General features: G+C 44.0%; 1 protein-coding gene across 1 annotated transcript; it reads right to left on the bottom strand.

Moving 5' to 3' along the window:
* Positions 1-17,629: 17,629 nt before the first annotated feature.
* Rgs7bp (regulator of G protein signaling 7 binding protein) lies at positions 17,630-19,092 on the bottom strand. Its single transcript, XM_052159637.1, has 2 exons — positions 18,708-19,092; positions 17,630-17,800 (listed from the first exon to the last, which is right to left on the bottom strand). The coding sequence occupies exons 1-2, from the start codon at positions 18,870-18,872 to the stop codon at positions 17,630-17,632; spliced, it is 336 nt and encodes a 111-aa protein (XP_052015597.1). The 5' UTR covers positions 18,873-19,092.
* Between the last annotated feature and the right edge of the window lie 858 nt (positions 19,093-19,950).

Raw genomic sequence — 19,950 nt, 5'->3', positions numbered from 1 at the left:
AAATATATATGTCCAGTATCTGTCATGAATACAGACCCCCTTTACATTTGACATACTATTTGCTTTGATCTTTATCATAATATGATTTTTGGCTCTTGTTTAATGCAAGATGATGTCTAAGCTCTATGATAATTAAACAGTTTTCTTCTATTAACTTTAGGAAAGTTAGATAAATAGTTGTCATTTATCCTCTTAGGTCAATTCCAGGAGTGTTTAACAAGCTTCCAAAGCTAATTAAGTAGGTTTGGCTTTCATTAGCTAATTACTCAAAACCAAAAATACAACCCTCTCCACCCATTTTAAAAATGTATTTGGCAGGGTTTTTTTGATGACATGACAGATATTGACAAATCTTGTTCCTCATAATGGGTCACTTTGCAAACAGCAAAGAACTTAAGGTGATAAAAGTCACAATGACAAATGTACACAGAGCAGGCATTTCTGCACATGTCCCAGACAAACAGAAAGGGACTAAGTAACAGGTGCCTGAGAGCCACCTGCTCTGGAGATAACACATAAAATTCATGGTATCGCACATGGAGATCTGAAGTTTGGAGTCTCTTCTTAAAAGATTTATTTTTCTCAGATATGCATGCGTTTGTCTGTCTATGTTAGTGTGTATGTATGTGCAGGTATCCATGGTGGCTACAAGAGGATCTGGGATCCCCTGCAGCTGGAGTGACAGATGCTTGCCGGCCACCTATGAGAACCAAACTCACAAGTGTTCCTGACCACTGAGCTATCCCTCTTGCCCCTGGTGTATCTTAGGAGAAACCAACTAGCCAGTCTTGGCAATACAGTCTTGTTAATTCCAGCTACTTGAGAAACTGAGGCACAAAGATAGAAATTTAAGACCTTCCTGGGTCACTAAATTGTTCAGGAAAACAAGGTTGAGAAATAACTCTGGTCTTACAATAAAAACGTGAGCTCTGGGGAGTAGATCAGAAGTCGAGCCTTTGCCTAGCATATGAGAGGTCCGAGGGTTAATATGCCTTTCTTTCAAAAATGAAAGAAAGAAAAGAGAGAAACAAGCAACAAAAATTCTGTTCTCAATTCACTTGGAAACTAGCAATCAAAGAGGTCTGGTGGCTGCCACCCACTTTGGGTAGAGTGACACGTGATCTCATCTCTTGCCCTCATCTGCGTTTGGAGATCCTGCTTGCCTCCAGTACTTCCCTGCTCCCAGATATTCAGTCTCTTTTGATTTCATTCAATCCCAGCATTCCTCTCTTGGCAGTCCAACCCTGTAGTCAGCACAGTTCCCAGAGAGCAAATCTGGCCTTCCTTCCTGTTTTCTTTCTTCTTTTCATCTGAATCATTCTCCTTCTTTGCCTTGCTCCTCCTCACATCCCACAGAGTTTCCTCCTCACCGACAGGAGAACGCCTTTTGTGAAGCTGAAGCGCTGAGCCAGCGTCTCCCGGAATGAACTGAGATGGCCTTGCTTCTGCAAAACCCTAAACAGACACCTGAGCTCGCCTCGCATTCTCCCACGGGGGCTGCGGCGGTACCTGGACAATAACTACCAGGAAGACTTAGGGAATCATTTAAAGCCACTCAAAAGTCTGAACAAATCTGGTCGCTTCAAGCATACTTCAGCCTCAGAAAAGAAAAGATTGACTGTGAATATAAAAACAATTGGTACAGCTTGTTTTGTGGAAGGGACAACTGTAGAGCGATTCTGCGTGATGGCTAATGCCGTGGCTTGTAATAATCTGAGCAATTTCCTCATCGTTCAGTGGTGGAACGAGGCTGGTTTCAACAGAGGCTGTCATTGGGGCTTAAGCCTAAGAAAGGAATTACAGACATCACCCAGTTTGGAAGAGAGGGATGCTTGTCAAATCCTACGCAGTGTCAATTGGCAAGGATCTCAATCCTCCCCCACTGGTCTGTGCACACAGTGGGGGCTTTTCAAGCATTCCAGGTGAGCTTCCCAAATTTGTTTTGAGTCACGTGTGATGATGAGAAGAACCCACGCAATGGAAGCAGAGGCTCTACCCATCCTACAGTACCAGGAGCACTTTTCTTGTGGAGGCCCTCACTCAAATACCCATTTCTAAATCAGTCCCCAAAAAATTCTGGCCATTTGTTTTCTCATCTCCATCATTTAGAGAGGGAGAACTTAGGGACCATGCTCATAAGGATGCCTGTCTACACCGTCTGCCACTCATGAGCAAGACCAGGTGAAGATCATAACGGCAAAAGAAATGGAGTTCTGTAACAGTTAAGTACCAATAGGACAAGCATTTGACAAATGGACCCTTGTCTCACTTTCACATATTGGCCTCTTAGTCTGCACATGTCCCAAGTATGTCACAGTACAGAAGGAAAGAATGAACTAGAGTAGAATTCATTTTATTAAATGGGAATTATGACATAACTCCCCAAATCTTTAAGATGTACAACTCAAGAAGTATGAAGTGCTTACTGTACATTAGGGCCAATTTTAGGATTGAATCTCCACTTCTCCTTGAATTCTTCCTAAAGAAGAAATTGTTTGGTAAGAATAAAGGGGATGATTTGATTTGTTCCTGTAAGACCAATGTAAATGTTTGTGGCAGTGAAAAATTAAGAATTCACACACACACACACACATATATATATATATATATATATATATTCAATATGCAAGTGATAAATGTTCTGTTTATTAATGAAGACTATATGAATGAAAACAGAGGGGCCACATCCTTCCCCAGTGAGTGGATGTCAAGAACAGAAGTCTTGCAAGGTTTCCTGTTACTAGCAGGAAGCTGGATTTTTTAAGCCCCACCCACACTTGGCACCATTTCCGTTTTATTTCTGTAGCAACTGATGTCCTACAAAGGAGCTGGGTTGACAATGTTGCTCTCCGGATGGAGTGTCCAGCTTTAGCTAAAATGCTTTACACTGGAATGAAGCAGGCTTCTTCCTTAAATGACCTAGAATTTAGAGTTGGATCAAAGTCTCATCCTACAGGGTCATTTTTAGGACTTGCATAGTTGATCAGCCAAGAGAGAAGATGCCAGATGGAACAACTTGAATAAACATGATTATGAGGGGGAAAAATTCTGGAAAATTTGGGGTCCAGAGAAAAGTGCTGAAGTTTTGGAAATGCAGAGCCAAGATCCATTTTTACGTTCCTGACAGCTTCAGTCAGTCGCCATTTTGTTAGTTTTCTTTCTTCCTGTTTTTCTCTTCTGAGGAAACTTTAAAAGCCTCACATCAGCAATGTGCCTGATGAGGAAGATTCTCAACTGGAAGTGTATCCAGGGAAGAAGAAAGAGTCTGAAATTGTGTGTGTCAGAAGAAGGGAAGGTAAAGAATGTGGCCTTGAGATCAGGAGAGAAAACCTCTGTAGGGACAAAACTAGAGAAACTAGCACCAGAGAGACCAGGGTTCAAACTCCAATAGGTCACGCACATCAACATTTCAGAATGATGGCTTATTAAAAAATGGAGATTTAAGAATCTGACATTTTGGGTGCTCAGAAAAGCTTGCCCATGTGCCTCACCTAGAATTCAGAGACAGCCCTGAATCTTGCTTGCCCTGGGTAAGGCTGCCATCTTGGACCAACAGAGCAAGTTCTACATTAAACCTGAAGCATCTCAGTCCTGGCATCCTCAATAACCCGAATGCCCACACACTACTGAGCTGATTCTCTGAATATGTCATGATGAAGAGATGTCTGGTCTGCTATATACAGGTAAAAGCACTTCCCATTCACCATGCCAGGATGGAAAGATATTCATTTGTTGGATTGCAAGCAAATATTATTTCATCTGGATTCATTAAATTAGGAAAGAGCAAGTGTAAATGGTGTGGAGCGTGTAGTAGAGCATCTGAGAGAGAAACTGCAGCTTCATGTCTCTTAGCTCATCTGAATTCCAATTCCTGACTAAGTGTGATGACTTACGTCTATGGCCTCTGCTACTTGGTAAGTTGAGGAACTGTTTCAGCCCAGGAGCTCCAGGTCGGCCTAGACAAGATACTGAGATCCCATAAAAAAATTTGAGTAAATAAAAATAAACTACCGTGTTTCCTTTGAGTTCCAGATGGAACAACATTGCTTGAGCTTTCCTATGGCATAATGCATAAGGCCACAAAAAGAGGAGAGAAAGAGCATTTCCGTCTGCCTTCCAGAGCATCAGTTTCTTTCTTCAGCCAGCTGCCGCCCCCTCCCCCTCCCCAGCTGCGCCCGCTGAACCAAACTGACTGCTACTTCCCTTAAGATTTGACTGTGGCCGGGCAGTGGTGGCACACACCTTTAATCCCAGCACTTGGGAGGCAGAGGCAGGTGTATGAGTTCAAGGCCAGCCTGGTCTACAGAGTGAGTTCCAGGACAGCCAGGGCTACACAGAGAAACCCTGTCTCGAAAAACCAAACCAAACCAAACCAAACCAAACCAAACCAAACCAAACCAAACCAAACCAAACCAAACCAAGCCAAACCAAACCCAAACAAAACAAAAGAAAAAACCCACTTGACTGTGACCCCTGGTGCAGTGCCAATCCCACTATTTTGCAATGATTTGTTATAAGTCAATTTCTATGCAAATGCTAGGTAGGCATTCCCCCTCATCCACACTCACAGCCTAGTACACCATCTGGCCCATGATGGAGGAAATATCCGGGGAGAAGGTAGAAATGTCAAGAATTTACAAGCGCCTTAATTTTCCTTTCCACCAGTTTCCGTGAATTTCTTCCCCTGGGGATGGGGACATGGCTCAGTGCGTACAGTACTTCTCATCAAAGTAGGAAGAGCCAAATTAGGATTCCAGATCCCATGTAAGCTCAAACAAGATAGTTCATGCCTGTAATCCCAGTGCTACTGTGGAAAGATGGGAGGCCGAGACAGGAGAAAGTTCTGAAGCTTATGGGCCAGCCAGCCTGGCATGTACGATTCTGTCTCAAACAATATGGAAGGCTATGGCCCATAACTGAAGTTATTCTCTGACCTTCACATGTGTACCAAGACATGCACACATCTGAACCCATACATGTACACACACACACATAAAACACTCACTCACACACATGTATAATACATATCATAAACATGCACACACACATGTACACACACTTACAAACACAAAAGGTTATAATAATAATAAAATATCCTACCCTTGACTTCAGGGAAGGATCCCTTTGGCTGATAAATTAGGAATGTTTGTTCTTCCTGGACTGTTGGGATCAAGAGAGATGTCTGCATGAAACTTGGAAGTGTCATGATTCTGGCCAAAGAGATATTTATGTATGTTGCTGTATGAGTCTTCTGGGAAAGTCTTTTACGCAGGGGTACATGTAATCGACTAATATCTTCATTTTCTGACTAACTTTCCTGGATGCAGATACAATTTCCGGAGGTTCAACAACTTTGGGAGGAAACATCCTAAGAACTAAGTTATTGATATCTAACCTGTGTTACATAAGAGCTGAAGATAATTCTGAACTTATAATATAGTCTTATTTGTTTCTTAGACATGTCAAGGCTAGTTCATTCTTTAAGACAATTATTCTTGCTTTTCCTAATGCCTTGAAATGCTTTTTGCTCAGATTATCTTAGGATTGTTTCCTTCTGAAGGTCAGATATCAAGGATATCTCCTCGGAAGCAACTCTGATCATACTGTCTGAAGGTAGCTCTGTGCCCTTTATCTCTAATTCTTTTTTTTTAATTATTGGATATTTTCTTTATTTACATTTCAAATGTAAATAAACTCCCTATCTCCTTCCCCTTCCCCTTGCCTCTATGAGGGTGCTCCCCCATGCACCCACTCCTGCCTTCCCGCCCTGGCATTACCCTACACTGGGGCAATGAACCCCACAGGCTCAAGGGCCGCTCCCCCCACTGATATCCAACAAGGCCATTCTCTGCCACATATGTGGTTGGAGCCATGGGTTCCTCCATATGTACTCTTTGGTTGGTGGTCCAGGCCCTGGAAACTCTGGGGAGGGGGGGCTCTGGAAAGTTGACCCTGCTGCTTCCCCCTTGGGGCTGCAAACCCCAGTGTTGCAATCTTCTTTTGATTCTGCATTTATCACTAATCTGAAATGCTCTTTCTAATTTGCATTCCTTGGTCTCCCTAGTCACACTGTGAATTCGAGGGCCTCATCTGTTTGTTTGTTTGTTTGTTTATTTGTTTAGTGACTGGAAGGATATGGGGCAGGGTCCTGACTTCTGGGTTAGACAGGAATGTCTTCCCATTAAAGAAATTGGCATATACATTGGATTATAATTTAGGGAATTATTGGGTAAATGTGGTTATGACTTATCTCTACATATAGTTTACATAAGACATTGCACTTGAAGTTCAATGTCCTTTAATGAACTCGTGACCTTGACCTTTGACCTTGTACTTTCTTGTGTTGTCTGGCTACTGCCACCTTCTATTTGTAACAGTTCATCATAGTCTAATTGTCTAACAAGCCTGGTTTCCATTTACTAAAGGAGTTTTAAATGATTTGGTTTTGTTTCTGAATTTCACTCAGTATCAGGTCAAGTATTAAAAACTTGAACTCCTAGAGAGTGCCATCACCAATATTGCTTCGTGGCCTTATCATATTTCATACTCTGTCTTGTGAAAATTATCCTCAGATCATTTCAATGGCACTTTGCCTTACTTCCTCCAAAATGGTGTCTGAACTTCATATTTTTTATGTTTCTAAAAGACAGAAAAATCTTAATTTTGGAGCAGGGTGTAGGGGGGAGGAGAGGAGTCTGACAGGCCAGAATGAGACTAGAATTACAATATTGATATTCAGAAAAGTGACCAGAAAGTGACTATTTTCCATTTTGGCTGAACGCGACTCTTCATACAGAGACCACATGCGAGGAGCAATGGATTATGGTCCTCCTGATGTTTTACTACAGAATAAAAAATGTTCAGAAGTTGTAAAATATTAATCTAGGAAATATGTTATGTTCTGTCCAGACAGTATTTAGTTATTTTCCCACCTCCATCTGACTTTTTTATTAGTAATATCTTTATTTTATTTAAGAAAAAAATAGAAAGGCATATGTTGTCCAGGTAGAGAGAGTATGCAGGGACTGTGTCACCTTTATATGAAGTTCTAGATGAAACTCCTTAAAGGCCCTGGGTCTTCCTCTGCCTTTCTTCCTGGGGTCCAAAGCTGAGGCTCTGATTACAGTCTTGGATCATAACACGAAGCTGAGACTGAGCACCACGAACTAGGAACAAGGGTAGAGTTGGGGCTTCAGGAGCCTCTGTGACGGATCCTGAATTGCCCATTCTAAGGCTTTTCTGGTGTCTTTAAATAAATTCCTCTTTGAATCTTTGAAGGTTTGTGTGTGTGTGTGTGTGTGTGTGTGTGTGTGTGTGTGTGTGTGTGAGGGGGGCAAACAAAATCCCTTCAGGTGCTCTTATAGGAAGATTTAAAAACAATAACAACAAGTACTACCACCACCAAATCCAATGCCTAGGCTGCATCCAACACCTACTAAATCAGAAATTCTAGGCACGAAAGTCGGGAGCTACAAATGTTCAAAGCTGCATCTGTGCTTCCCCCGGGGTAGCCCAGGCTGAGAATCACCGTGCAAGGCCAGCAGGTCTCTGTGTAGTGTGTTCCAGAGTCTCCAGGGGAATATGGTGATGCTTGTTAACCGTCTGGACTTCCAGGCTTCATGCCCAGAATCTTTAGGTTTTTTTTTTTTTTTAGACCTGAAGGCAGGCGATTTCCATATGGATGGTCCAAGGATCACAACTGAAAAACACTGCTTTAGGCAATGGGGGAATCTTTGGAAGTCTTAAAAGCAAAGAAATAACAAAGATCAGAAAAGCATTTAGGGAGGATTAGATTGGAGCTGGTGAATAAGCTGAAGACAAGAGGTGAGGGACTGAAGGCAGGAAGGCTGCTGGGAGGCTGGGAGCAGGTGGTGCCACAGAGCAGAACTGGTGATGTCACAGAGCAGGTGATGTCACAGAGCAGAACTGGTGATGTCACAGAGCCGGTGATGTCACAGAGCAGAACTGGTGATGTTACAGAGCAGGTGATGTCACAGAGCAGAACTGGTGATATCACAGAGCAGGTGATGTTACAGAGCAGAACTGGTGATGTCACAGAGCAGGTGATGTCACAGAGAAGAACTGGTGATGTCACAGAGCAGGTGATGTCACAGAGCAGAACTGGTGATGCCACAGAGCAGGTGATACCACAGAGGAGATGATACCACAGAGGAGGTGATGTCACAGAGTAGGTGATGCCACAGAGGAGGTGATGTCACAGAGTAGGTGATGTCATAGAGCAGAACTGGTGATGCCACAGAGCAGGTGTTATCATAGAGCAGAACTGGTGATGCCACAGAGCAGGTGTTGTCATAGAGCAGGTGATGCCACAGAGCAGGTGATATCATAGAGCAGGTGATATCACAGAGCAAGCAATGTCACAGAGCAGGTGATATCACAGAACTGGTGATGCCACAGAGCAGGTGATATCACAGAGCAGGTGATGTCACAGAGCAAGCAATGTCACAGAGCAGGCGATGTCACAGAGCAGGTGATGCCACAGAGCAGGTGATGCCACGGAGCAGGCGATGCCACAGAGCAGGTGATGTCATAGAGCAGGTGATATCACAGAGCAAGCAATGTCACAGAGCAGGTGATATCACAGAACTGGTGATGCCACAGAGCAGGTGATATCACAGAGCAGGTGATGTCACAGAGCAAGCAATGTCACAGAGCAGGCGATGTCACAGAGCAGGTGATGCCACAGAGCAGGTGATGCCACAAAGCAGGCAATGCCACAGAGCAGGTGATGTCACAGAGCAGGTGATGCCACGGAGCAGGTGATGCCACGGAGCAGGTGATGCCACAGAGCAGGTGATGCCACAGAACAGGAGATGCCATAGTGCAGGTGATGTCACAGAGCAGGTGATATCACAGAGCAGGTGATGTCATAGAGCAGGTGATATCACAGAACAGGTGATATCACAGAGCAGGTGATGTCATAGAGCAGGTGATATCACAGAGCAGGTGATATCACAGAGCAGGTGATGTCATAGAGCAGGTGATATTATAGAGCAGGTGATATCACAGAGCAGGTGATATCATAGAGCAGGTGATATCACAGAGCAGGTGATATCACAGAGCAGGTGATGTCATAGAGCAGGTGATATCACAGAGCAGGTGATATCACAGAGCAGGTGATGTCATAGAGCAGGTGATATTATAGAGCAGGTGATATCACAGAGCAGGTGATATCATAGAGCAGGTGATATCACAGAGCAGGTGATATCACAGAGCAGGTGATGTCACAGAGCAGGTGATATCATAGAGCAGGTGATATCACAGAGCAGGTGATATCACAGAGCAGGTGATATCACAGAGCAGGTGATATCACAGAGTAGGTGATGTCACAGAGCAGGTGATATCACAGAGTAGGTGATGTCACAGAGCAGGTGATGTCACAGAGTATGTGATTTCACAAAACTGGAAATGTTACAGAGCAGGTGATGTCCAGGTAGCTACATTTCTGAGCTCAGTAAGTAATGTCCCAATGTCCCAGGTAGATAAATTTCTGAGCTCAAAGAATGGTTACAGATATATTGAAAAACGGAGGCTCAACACACACTGAAAATGATAAAACACTGCCCGAGGCTGAGGGGAAGGGTAACTTCAAGACAGCATTAGTGACCTAGAACTCACTAGGTTGTGACACCTTCTTATTGTTCATTCTTAGTTTAATATGTGTCTGTGTCTGTTGATCCTGTTGTTTTTTATTATATGATTATGCATAGAGTTTCCTATTGACCAGAAACATTTGTTTGGAAAACAATTCAATTTAAAGAGTTAGATACTTTATCTAACAATATCAGATCTCACAAATATGTTTGCAGTGAGGATGTCCATATGTTTTTATCTGTATATAACTGTATATAAGCAACAAAAATTTTCATGTAGTTTTTCTTATTTGAAACACACACACACACACACACACACACACACACATTTCATGGAGGTTGCAGAGATGGGTAAGTCAGTAAAAATGAGGACCCATGATTAGACTCAAGTACTCATTGTGAAGAGCAGGGCAGGGTGGGACGGCATTGCTATTACAATGCTGGGTAAGAGGAGGGTAGGCTGGGGACCTTGGGCTTTGCTGGCTAGCCAGCCCTGACAAATCAGCCAGCTCCAAGTTCACTGAGAAACCCTGTCTTTCTGAAAATAAGGTGCACAGTAGTTGAGGGAACCATACAATAACAATCTCTATTCTTGACATAAGTTTATGCACACAATCTTATCTATCAATGTAGAGAAACAAAAAAAAATCAGGCAACTGAGTTACCAGTATGGTCATGCTGTGTCCCAGGCTCTCCCTAGCATGCAGCACAGTCATGCTCTCCAGCACTGAAGGTTTAAAGAACAATTCTAAAAGGTCATCTCAGGGACTAGTGATTATTTACTATCTGAAAGAAAGCCACAAGCCAAGTTTCATGTAATAACCTAAATTAAATACTACCTTACTCATAACTCTACAATCCACACTGGCCAGTGCTGCTTTGTTTTAATAATGAAGGAGTAAGGTCTGGGATTACTTCTTGGGCATGCGCCTCAAGTCAATGTATTAGTTTTAAAATTTTAATCAGGAAAATAAGTCAACTCCGGTAGAAGTCTCACACATGGAGACTAATCTCTCCATGCTCGCCAAAGTCAAGGTAAGAGTTCAAAAATGCTCGTAAGCTTTATAAGAATGCAGGACACACCGTGCCATTGAGCTTCTTACTCAGGATGCAGATGCAGAAGATGCATTTCCCTGTTCTCCAGCACTCCATGGTTTAAATAGTGAAGCAATGACAAACTGTCTAAAGTTCATTTTAGATTCAATTTTTCTTTCTAATTGGAACATTTATTAAGAAGACTCTAACAAGGTGAACGACACTAGATCTGTTCAAAAGGTCAAAAGGAGAAATTTCTCAAGCAGTGGGAGATCACTTGTCATGCCGAGTTTAGATGCCAATAATGGTCTCTTTCAAGCAGAACATGGTGGGACAGGATTATAAACCCAGAACTTGGGAGGCTGAAGTAGGAGGACAGAAAGTTTGAGGGGGGCCTGAGACATATAGAGCAATCAATCAATCAATCAATCAGTCAATCAATCAAGCAATTAAGCAAGAGCTCTCTTCAACCTGGTGTATGTCAGTCCCTTGTCACTTGCTGGGGGTGATTCCCCTAAGTAACAATATTAGCATCATAAGGGACCACTGCTTACTCATCTTACTCTATGTGAGAACGTGAGTGTTGTTGCATAGACGGACCACTGAGTGACTTTTACCTTCTTTCCCCTGTACCATCTCTCGAATCGTGTTTTGGTTTACCGTCATATCTCAACAGTTACATCCTATAAAACAGAAATTGCTAGCCACGCTGAGCAAATGTAAAACATTTGGTGTTGAGTTGTCATTTCGTGAAAGTGGAGGGGATGCAGAAAGTTCCTAGCAAAACTCTACCTTCGCTTCAGACAAAAGCAATAGGTCATAATGCTTGCCGTGTGTTTACTTACGCCCTCCTCGATTTTGTAAATTGAAGTCCTACCCATGAGTGCTTCAGAATGTGACCTGTGTGGGTAAGTAGTGTCCTGTGGGTATAATGAGTTAACTAAAATCACTCTGGACTCCTGGTTAGGATGGACTCCTAATCAGTGTGATTGGTGTTCTCGCAAGAAGGAGGAATTAAGATGCAGACATACTTCCAGGGAAACATCAACGTGAAGGCAGAGTCACTTCAGCAAACCAAAGAACACCCGAGACTGCTGGCAAACCACCAGAAGCTAAGGAAGACGCAGTCGTCTCCTGATGGCCGGCTTTGCTCAACTGTTCAACTTGGCCTCCTCACCTCCACAACTCTGAGACAACACGTTCTTGCTGCTTGAGCACCTAGTCCATGGCACTTTTAAATTACAGCTCCAGCCATCCATCGGCTTCAGAACTGTGGTGCCACCGTCACCATCCTAAATAGCATATCCTTAAGAGTGGTGGGCCAGTGAGAGTTCAATTCTCCATAAGATAGAAAGGGAGGATAAAGGTCAGAGTAGATAGATGTACTGGCATGCCCGCCAATCACAGGCCTGTTTGGCTGACAGTTGGGGCTGCCACAGCCCACCCAGTACAGCCTCCATCCTCGTGAGACTCAGAGAAAGCTGTGGGAAGTACATTCATGTCAGCCGGCTCATCACCAGTCTTCTACCTCACAGAACTGCTGCTGCCTCTGCCAGGGTGTCAGAAGGGACCCTGTGAATAAACTGCTCTCCTCAACCCTTACATGCCTCTCCCTCACACAGCCCAGTTTCTGAACACACAGAACAAAAGGTCAGAACAGGATCTGGTAGAAGCAGGGCTGGAAAATAGAGATTTACAAAACAAAAACCGCAGTAGACACCAAACCGAGCTGGAACACATCGAGGAGAAGGAGAAGCAAACCACTAGCCTGACTCCTGGGGAAAATGTGTCTGGAGAGAAAACTCCCAGAGTCTGCTCTCTGTCATATTCTGCACACTGAAGCAGAAGGCAGCCAGGAAATTAAGATGCTTTTGGTGAATGGAGTATCTGTCCAGATCCCCAACAATGACTTTGAGGTTTTCATCACTGAACCCTCTGTTACGCTTACAGTTTTCATACCTCAGCTTCATAAACAAACATTCGTGATTCTCCGTCAGCTAACGGAGGATGCTGGACTCAGGAAGGCAGGAGGCTGAGGAGCCATTCAACCGTCTCACTGAGGTGTGGGGTGAACTTAGCAGAACTGCTCAATGTCATCCAGGCCATAAAGAACCAGCTTAAAGGTCCTGTAAGTATTCTAAGCCTTAGGAGTGATCTAGGCTGACTTACATAAAGAAAATAATTCTACACTGACCTTCGGGCTGCTATAGCTCCACTTCACTCCTAAAGTGCTCAAGAATAGGACATTAGATGGCTCTCTAGGGGCATTTTCAATCTAGAAAATACCTCAGAAGATAATGTAAGGATGAAAGGCAAACAAAATTTATTCCAGCTGAAGCATTTATTTGAAAACGACTTGATGGATTAATATAAAAATTTAAAGAAGTATTTCTTGACCATCTGCATTTTCGAATGTTTTAGTAGTTATAAAAACACTCACCTGCACGTTAATAACAGCACTTGCTATATGGTATTCAATTTCTTCACAATGGCATAAGATTTGGCCTTTATTTGCCTTAAGAAAGTGAAGCAGAGGGTCATAATCCTTCTGTCCAAGGTCACACCATTTGCAAATAGCAGGGCTGACTGTTTGCTTCCCATGCCTGTGTTCGCAGGCACAGGAGTAGATGGCTATTTGCCACACTGTGAAGCGATTTGCTCATTGGCTTACACACGGAGTTTATTCAGATCTGATCTACTTCGGAGCCAATGCTCTCTCCCATCTTGCCGCTCAGCTCACTTTATCCCTCTCACACCTGTTAATAAATCTTCCCTACCCCCTTTCTCACTGTGACCCTCCAGAGCCTTTACGATAAGGTATAGCTATGAGGAGGACTCCGTCCCACACGGACACAGCACTGGGGAGATGACCCTAACAGCCAGCCCACTAGTCTTGCACAGTCCTGTAGCTTTTTGCAAGAGATTGGCTTCCTGCATGCTCCCCTCTTTTCTTTCCAAGAAAGGAGTCTGGTTGATGAAATAGCACAGAACAGGAGGAAGAGACTGAGTTGTAGTCTCAGTCCTCTGATGGGGACATGCCACCAGACAGGCTGGACATACGGTTCCTGCTCTATGTACTGAACCCACACAATTTTCTCCACTGCCTCAGACTAAGCCTGACAATGAATTGATAGATAAAGAAGTGAATGAGGTTCAGAGCATAAATTCTACAAAAGTTTTAAAATATAATAAACATCCTAATTCTATATGACTCCCAAATCTCCACTTGCACTGTGGTCAGTGACATCCAAAGTCCCTTTAACCTATTGACTCTCAGAATCCTCAACTATAAAGTGCTAAAGAGCCCATAGAATTCTTTAAGGTGTCTCAAAAGTCATTTGGAAATGACTAATAAATAATATCTGACATGCCTAATAAAACAGGGTCTAGATTGTTGTCTTCCTCTGATATGTGTGTATGGACACAGAAACACACACACAAATATACACATACATGCACACACACAGACACATAGACATACATATACACACATATACACATACATATACACACATAGACACACAGACATGGACATACACATACATAATATACATGCACACACATGTACACACTGCAGACATATACAGACACACACACAGACACACACACAAACACACAGACACACAAATATACACACATGTGCATACATGTACGTGGATACACATGGACACAGATATACACACAGACATAAACATGCACACACATGTGTGCACACACAGACACATAGACACGTACTCATACACACAGGTACACAAACACCCCAAACAGTGCATAGCAATGCTATTCTGACCTGCCTAATAAAACAGTTTTTCATATTTCATATTTGAAAAAGTTTGTGGACCATTTATGCAATTCATCTTTAAGCCCCTCTGCTCCCCGGGCACACCATTTAGGAAAGGATTTGGATTGTAAAGACATAATACCTTGACACTTCTGCTAGAAGAGGTTTTGCATCCCCCATCTAGGTCAGTTCCAGAAAACCTTATACTTTGAAAGCAAAGGGCAAAGGGCATGCTGGGCCAGCTGCTGATCTAAAGCCAGGATGAGGCAGTGTTAGTAAAGAGTCAGTGAGAACACTATCATCCCCAGATGACTTCAATTAGTCAGGGATGAGAGTCATAAAGTATCTGTGCCGTCATTCTAAATTACTTTTGTCCATTTGGATTCCAATCTTGTTTTGTGTTCCTTGTCCCTGTCTGCTTTTTATCATGCCTCCTTCCTCTACCCCCAAACTCAGCTCATGGACCAGGAAGAAGAGGTGGTGTGTGCTGTGAGACAGAAATGCCTTGAGTTACTCTCTGAAGTCCTGCCCTCACCGTTTCTGTATTCCTACACATAGAGGAACATTAGCATTGCGATGATAGTTATTGACAGGCATCTTGACAAATGCCTAGAGCGTGTTCTCTTTTTCTGTTCTTCCCTACAATGCATATTACTTTATTATAAGCTATGTGAGTAGAAAAAGAATGATATCAACAAATAATCAAGTTAATTATACTGATGGGGGCAACATTTTAAAAGAGAACTTACTGAGTTATCCTTTATGTACCTCACATTAACAGACACATTAACTTTTAGAGGGAAGTCCAATGACCCTTAGTAAATACACAAAGTTCTAGAAGTGTCACCACTGTCCAAGTTTGGGGCATTTCTATTAGACTGAAAAGAGATACTACATATTCACTTCAGGCTTGGGTAATCATTAATTTACTTTCCGTCTCTATAGATTTGCATTTTCTGAAGGAAACACATTTAGTATCAGTAAAAATCACAGAATGTGTGATATTTTATGATTTCTTTTAGATAGCTTATTTTTTTAAAGTTCACCCACGTTAAAGCAATAATAAAAATATATAACACCCCATTGTATGGCAGCATCATGTAGAGACAAGAGTATGAATTTCAGAGGAAAGAGAGACGTGGGGTTCAATCAAGCTTTTGTCACCTTTTGGCCGAGCCTTTGTGGGATCACTGAGGTCCAGCTGTAGATCGGCGCTAACAATCCTCTCGGGCAACTGTTCTGTGAATTAGCTGAGTTATGGCAACAGACAATAGACACTCATTCAACTCAGTATTTCTACTTTGTCCAGCAATCTGTGTATTTCCCACTCCCTGCTTCAAGCTGTGAAATGGATCTTACAGCCTTTCTACCAGTCTTCACATCAAGCTTGACATGAGAGCCAATAATAAAGCAATATCAGAAACAGAATTTCGCCGACAGGAACCACGTCCTTCATTAGAGTCCAGATGGTGAGGCTCTGAAGGGATTTCCTTCAATTATATCACTGTCACCTCTTATGAGGAACATTAAATTGCATTTAATTTATTTATTTAAAGGGGACATGTATCAAATCATATGCTAGTCTATTGTCGGATTTTATGTTTACGCAGATCAATGACTACTGTCAATCTCTACCAATTCTTATAAAACCGCCCTCATTCGTCTCGACCCCAGATTAACAGATAAGCAAGCAGCAAAGGGTGGCCAAACTCAGAGTAAATCCCACCGGCTTTGTATCCTCAGTTCTCAATAGCCATCCGATGCATTCAGACGAAGAGATTCAGAGAACTCAGCTCCTGAGTACAGCAAAGTCAACTGACTTGACGGCCTGCTCGTTTCCCCATTCCCTCCTCTGACTCGAACATGTTATCGTTTTGAGTTTTGATGTAAAGGGGGTCTGGATATGAGTTCCTCTTTATTTTAAGAGATGCTCACTTTCAGCCTGAGCTCTCCTGCCCAGCCAGTGTTTCTCTACTTTCAACTCATCAGGACCCCCCCCACCCCCCCGGCTTTTCCAGTGCTCCTTATAGCTACATCCTCAGATACCTCCCCCTCCCCAACCTCCAAGTTTACTTCCTGGTAACTTTCTGCCCTGTTAACGGGACAGAAAAGGGTAAAGTTTCCCAACTGTACTCCTAAATAGGTTTGCATGATATCTGGGGTATCTCAGTCCAAGCAAACAAGGAAAATTTATCTTTCTCATGAAATAAAATTTCCATTGTCAAACATAAACCAGTTGCTAAAAGAAGTAACACGATTTTCTCAACTTTAGAGCCCAGTCACGTTATTGCATGTTATTGGCACTGAGGATGGGAAAGAGAGAAATTAGTTTTATTTTCTAAGTGATCTGTCTGCAGCGTCAGTCATTAGGTGAGTAGACTTATCTACACTCGTCCTATGATAAAACCACACTCACAAAGAAATAAATGGCTAAAGGCTAGACCAAGAGTAAACAACTGTTCTACCAGCGGCAAACCGCTGGTCCTTTCTCAGTGCTGAGGTCTATATGGAATAGATGGGATTCTAGAAAAGCAGTTTTTATGTACTTTCTATGGATTTGGGAATTCATAAATGTAATAAATAAATAAAGATAAGGAGCAGGGGATAAATGTAGCTGATGTTAGCTCAAATTTTACACGCCAACAAAAAAAATCCCCACCTTAACTTGTATCAAAATTTCCCCTTCACATCTGGTAAAAAGGATGTAATTTTTACTTAATATTTTATTTTACTGACTTTAAGCAACACCATAGGAATGTATCACATGGCCTAAATAGTTTGTTAAATCTGAGATTTAGCAAAGATTTTTCTTTCTCTGGCAGAGACCTTTTGTCCAGAGGCAGATTACAAAATCATCTTCAAACAGAATAATGTAACTTTCATGCATAGACATTCCCCCACCAAACATGTAAACTCTTGGTTCCAGCTGATTACCTGAAAGTTAACTTTTTAAAAATCAGTTAGTGAGTAAAACCACACATGTGCCCGCATTTATGTCTGTCTGTCTGCTGTCTGTTTGCCTGTCTATTATTCCAATAACACAGCTCACATAATACAGCTTATATGATCTCGCCCATCTGAGAATGATGAATTAAAAATCTCAGATTTGTAGAGAATGTTCTGAGGCCTCAGTCACCAGGGAACTTTGCCAGCATCCATGCATCACGCACATGAATTATCACATAAAGTCAAGAGTGTCCTACCCTGAGATGGCAGCCAGCTTTTGGTGTGCCTGACGGGCCATTTCACAGCCTTTGGTTCTTGTCTTGTGCATTTCCGCTCGCAGAGAGGGGCAGCTGACTGAGACGTCCCCAATAGAAATGACCAACTCTCGGTACAGGGCCACTTGCGTGTTGAACTCTTGGACAAGCTGGAAAACAAGTCGATTTCTTTCACCAACACTTAGCAGAAACGTTTCTGCTTTAGTATATATAAACAAGAGATTTCACTGACTTCTGGGCTGGTACCCCAAATCTCCAGCTAAGGAGCTTTAGGACTGTTTAAACCTTTAGGTACAAGGGTGGCAAAGTTTATTATCCAAGGCAAATGTTTATTTTCCTTCTGCAAGCTAGCCATGGAGGCTCCGCTTGCTGTCCCGTTGCCCCCACATTTAGACTTGGTTTCTGAAGAGCAAGAACATCTTTGGAGCTATCAAGCCACTCCCTGGCCACAGGAGAATGATGCTGGGCTCTGAGATGGATGCTCTCTTCCACTGCTAGTGTATGGATTTGAAGTGGTACAGAAAAACAAGCAAACAAAAAAACAAACAAAATCAAGCCACAAGTAGGAAACAACAGGCAAACATTTCACCTCTTGCCGGACCACTGAACGCTTTTGGCCAGGACCCTAACAGAAAGACTGGCCATATCCTGACCTCTGCTCTGGGACATTTCATAGTCTCTGCAGCGCTCCTGAGCCCTGTTTGGATTTGTTTGTTACTGTGTCACCGCAAACCCCCGCACCCCCACCCTCTCTCCCTGGTGAGCCAGCCACTTCACCCTCTTTCACCCTGTCTATCATTCTTCCAGGGGTGGAGGCATCACCTATAGCCTCTGACTCCCAGGATCCAGAGTCCATGACTCTCATTTCAGCAGGGCCATTTCGACCTGGGTGTCACCCCGCATCTGGGGGAGTGCAGATTTAAAAATAGTACATCGTGCACGTGATCGGCATGGGGAGGCTGAGGGTGGGGAGTGGCTGGCACTCAAGCAAACGATTAAAATACACGATTCCCCCAACCCCCCTCCAAAAAAAAAAAAGGTTCAGTTTTCACCCACCATCTTGCAGTCGTCCAGGGCTCGTTGGGTTTTGTGGGCGCTTTCGGAGCCGCTGCCCCTGCGCTCCCAATCCCCGCTCTGCAGCGGAGGCTTGCTGATCTGGAAGATCGAGGAGCGGGTGGACCGGCTGGGGCGCTTTTTGCGCCCATTCGGTGCAGAACTCATGCATACACATCCACGAAGCCGAAGCAGCTGGTGCAGTGCGCCCCGGCGCGGGCGGCCCGGTGGTTGCCCCTGCTCGCTGCCGCGGAGCAGCCGGAGCCCGGACCTGAGGCGCGCGTCGCTCACAAGGTTGCGGCTAGCTGCGCCGGTGGGTAACCTTCAGCTTGAAGGAGAGCCGGGGAAGCGCTGCCTGTGCGGTGCAGCATCGCTTCCGCTAGCAGCGACGGAGAGGCGCGATCAAGTTCTGCTCAGCAGCATTGCCGGCCCTGTCCCGGGAGCTGGACGCTGCTGGCGCGGGCTTGCACCGCCTTCCTCTCGGCATGGATTGACAGGCTGAGCGAGGAGGAACGCGCCGCCGGGCGGCAGCGAGTTTCCATTCAGATGGGGAGGGAAGCGGCGTTCAAAGCCTGCGCTGCAGGGTGGGGGGCGGGAGGGGGTGTCGCTCTTGCTTCGGTGTCTTCCCGCAGCGGCGCGCACTGCTGGCTCGCCTCTCCTCTCCCTCCACGCTCGCCCGCCAGACCTGGAAAGGGCGAGCTGTTCCGCAGCAGGCAATCGGGGCCGCCTTGATCCCTTGTCTCCTTAGGCTTGGCTATGTGAGGATCCCAGAAGAATCTGTGGCGGGACTGGCAGACGCACGGAGTCGGTCCGGCTGACGTTGGTCGTGGCCCCGCACATTGATAGGACAGGAATACTAATGTGATCCATCCATACAATCTCCTTCCCCTCCACAGTTTATGCACTTATCCAATCAAATTCCCGGGAACATCAATTGCAATATTACTTCATCTGCTCTATTATTAGAAACGAAAAGTGTCATCAGAGTGGAACACATTGCCACATGCTGGGACCTAAACATGGATTTCAAATAAACCGATTGGGGCTTAAGGCCGTCATCATCTGAGAGGAGACTTTCAGGGGACATAGGAGGGAGTGAGATATTTTGTTTTGAAAGGAAGCTCTCATGAGAGAGTCCAAGGACAGCTCTCTTTCCCAGAGTTGCTTTTGTTTGATCTTTGTTCTTGGGAGGGGTAAGGAGATGAGAGCACAGCGGCATTCACTCAAGTTGGTATTTCTCCTCAGC

Source organism: Apodemus sylvaticus, chromosome 16, assembly GCF_947179515.1.
Source record: "Apodemus sylvaticus chromosome 16, mApoSyl1.1, whole genome shotgun sequence".
In the NCBI taxonomy this organism is placed as follows: domain Eukaryota; kingdom Metazoa; phylum Chordata; class Mammalia; order Rodentia; family Muridae; genus Apodemus; species Apodemus sylvaticus.
Note: the sequence above shows the minus strand (reverse complement) of the source record. Positions and strands in the feature narration are given on the sequence as shown.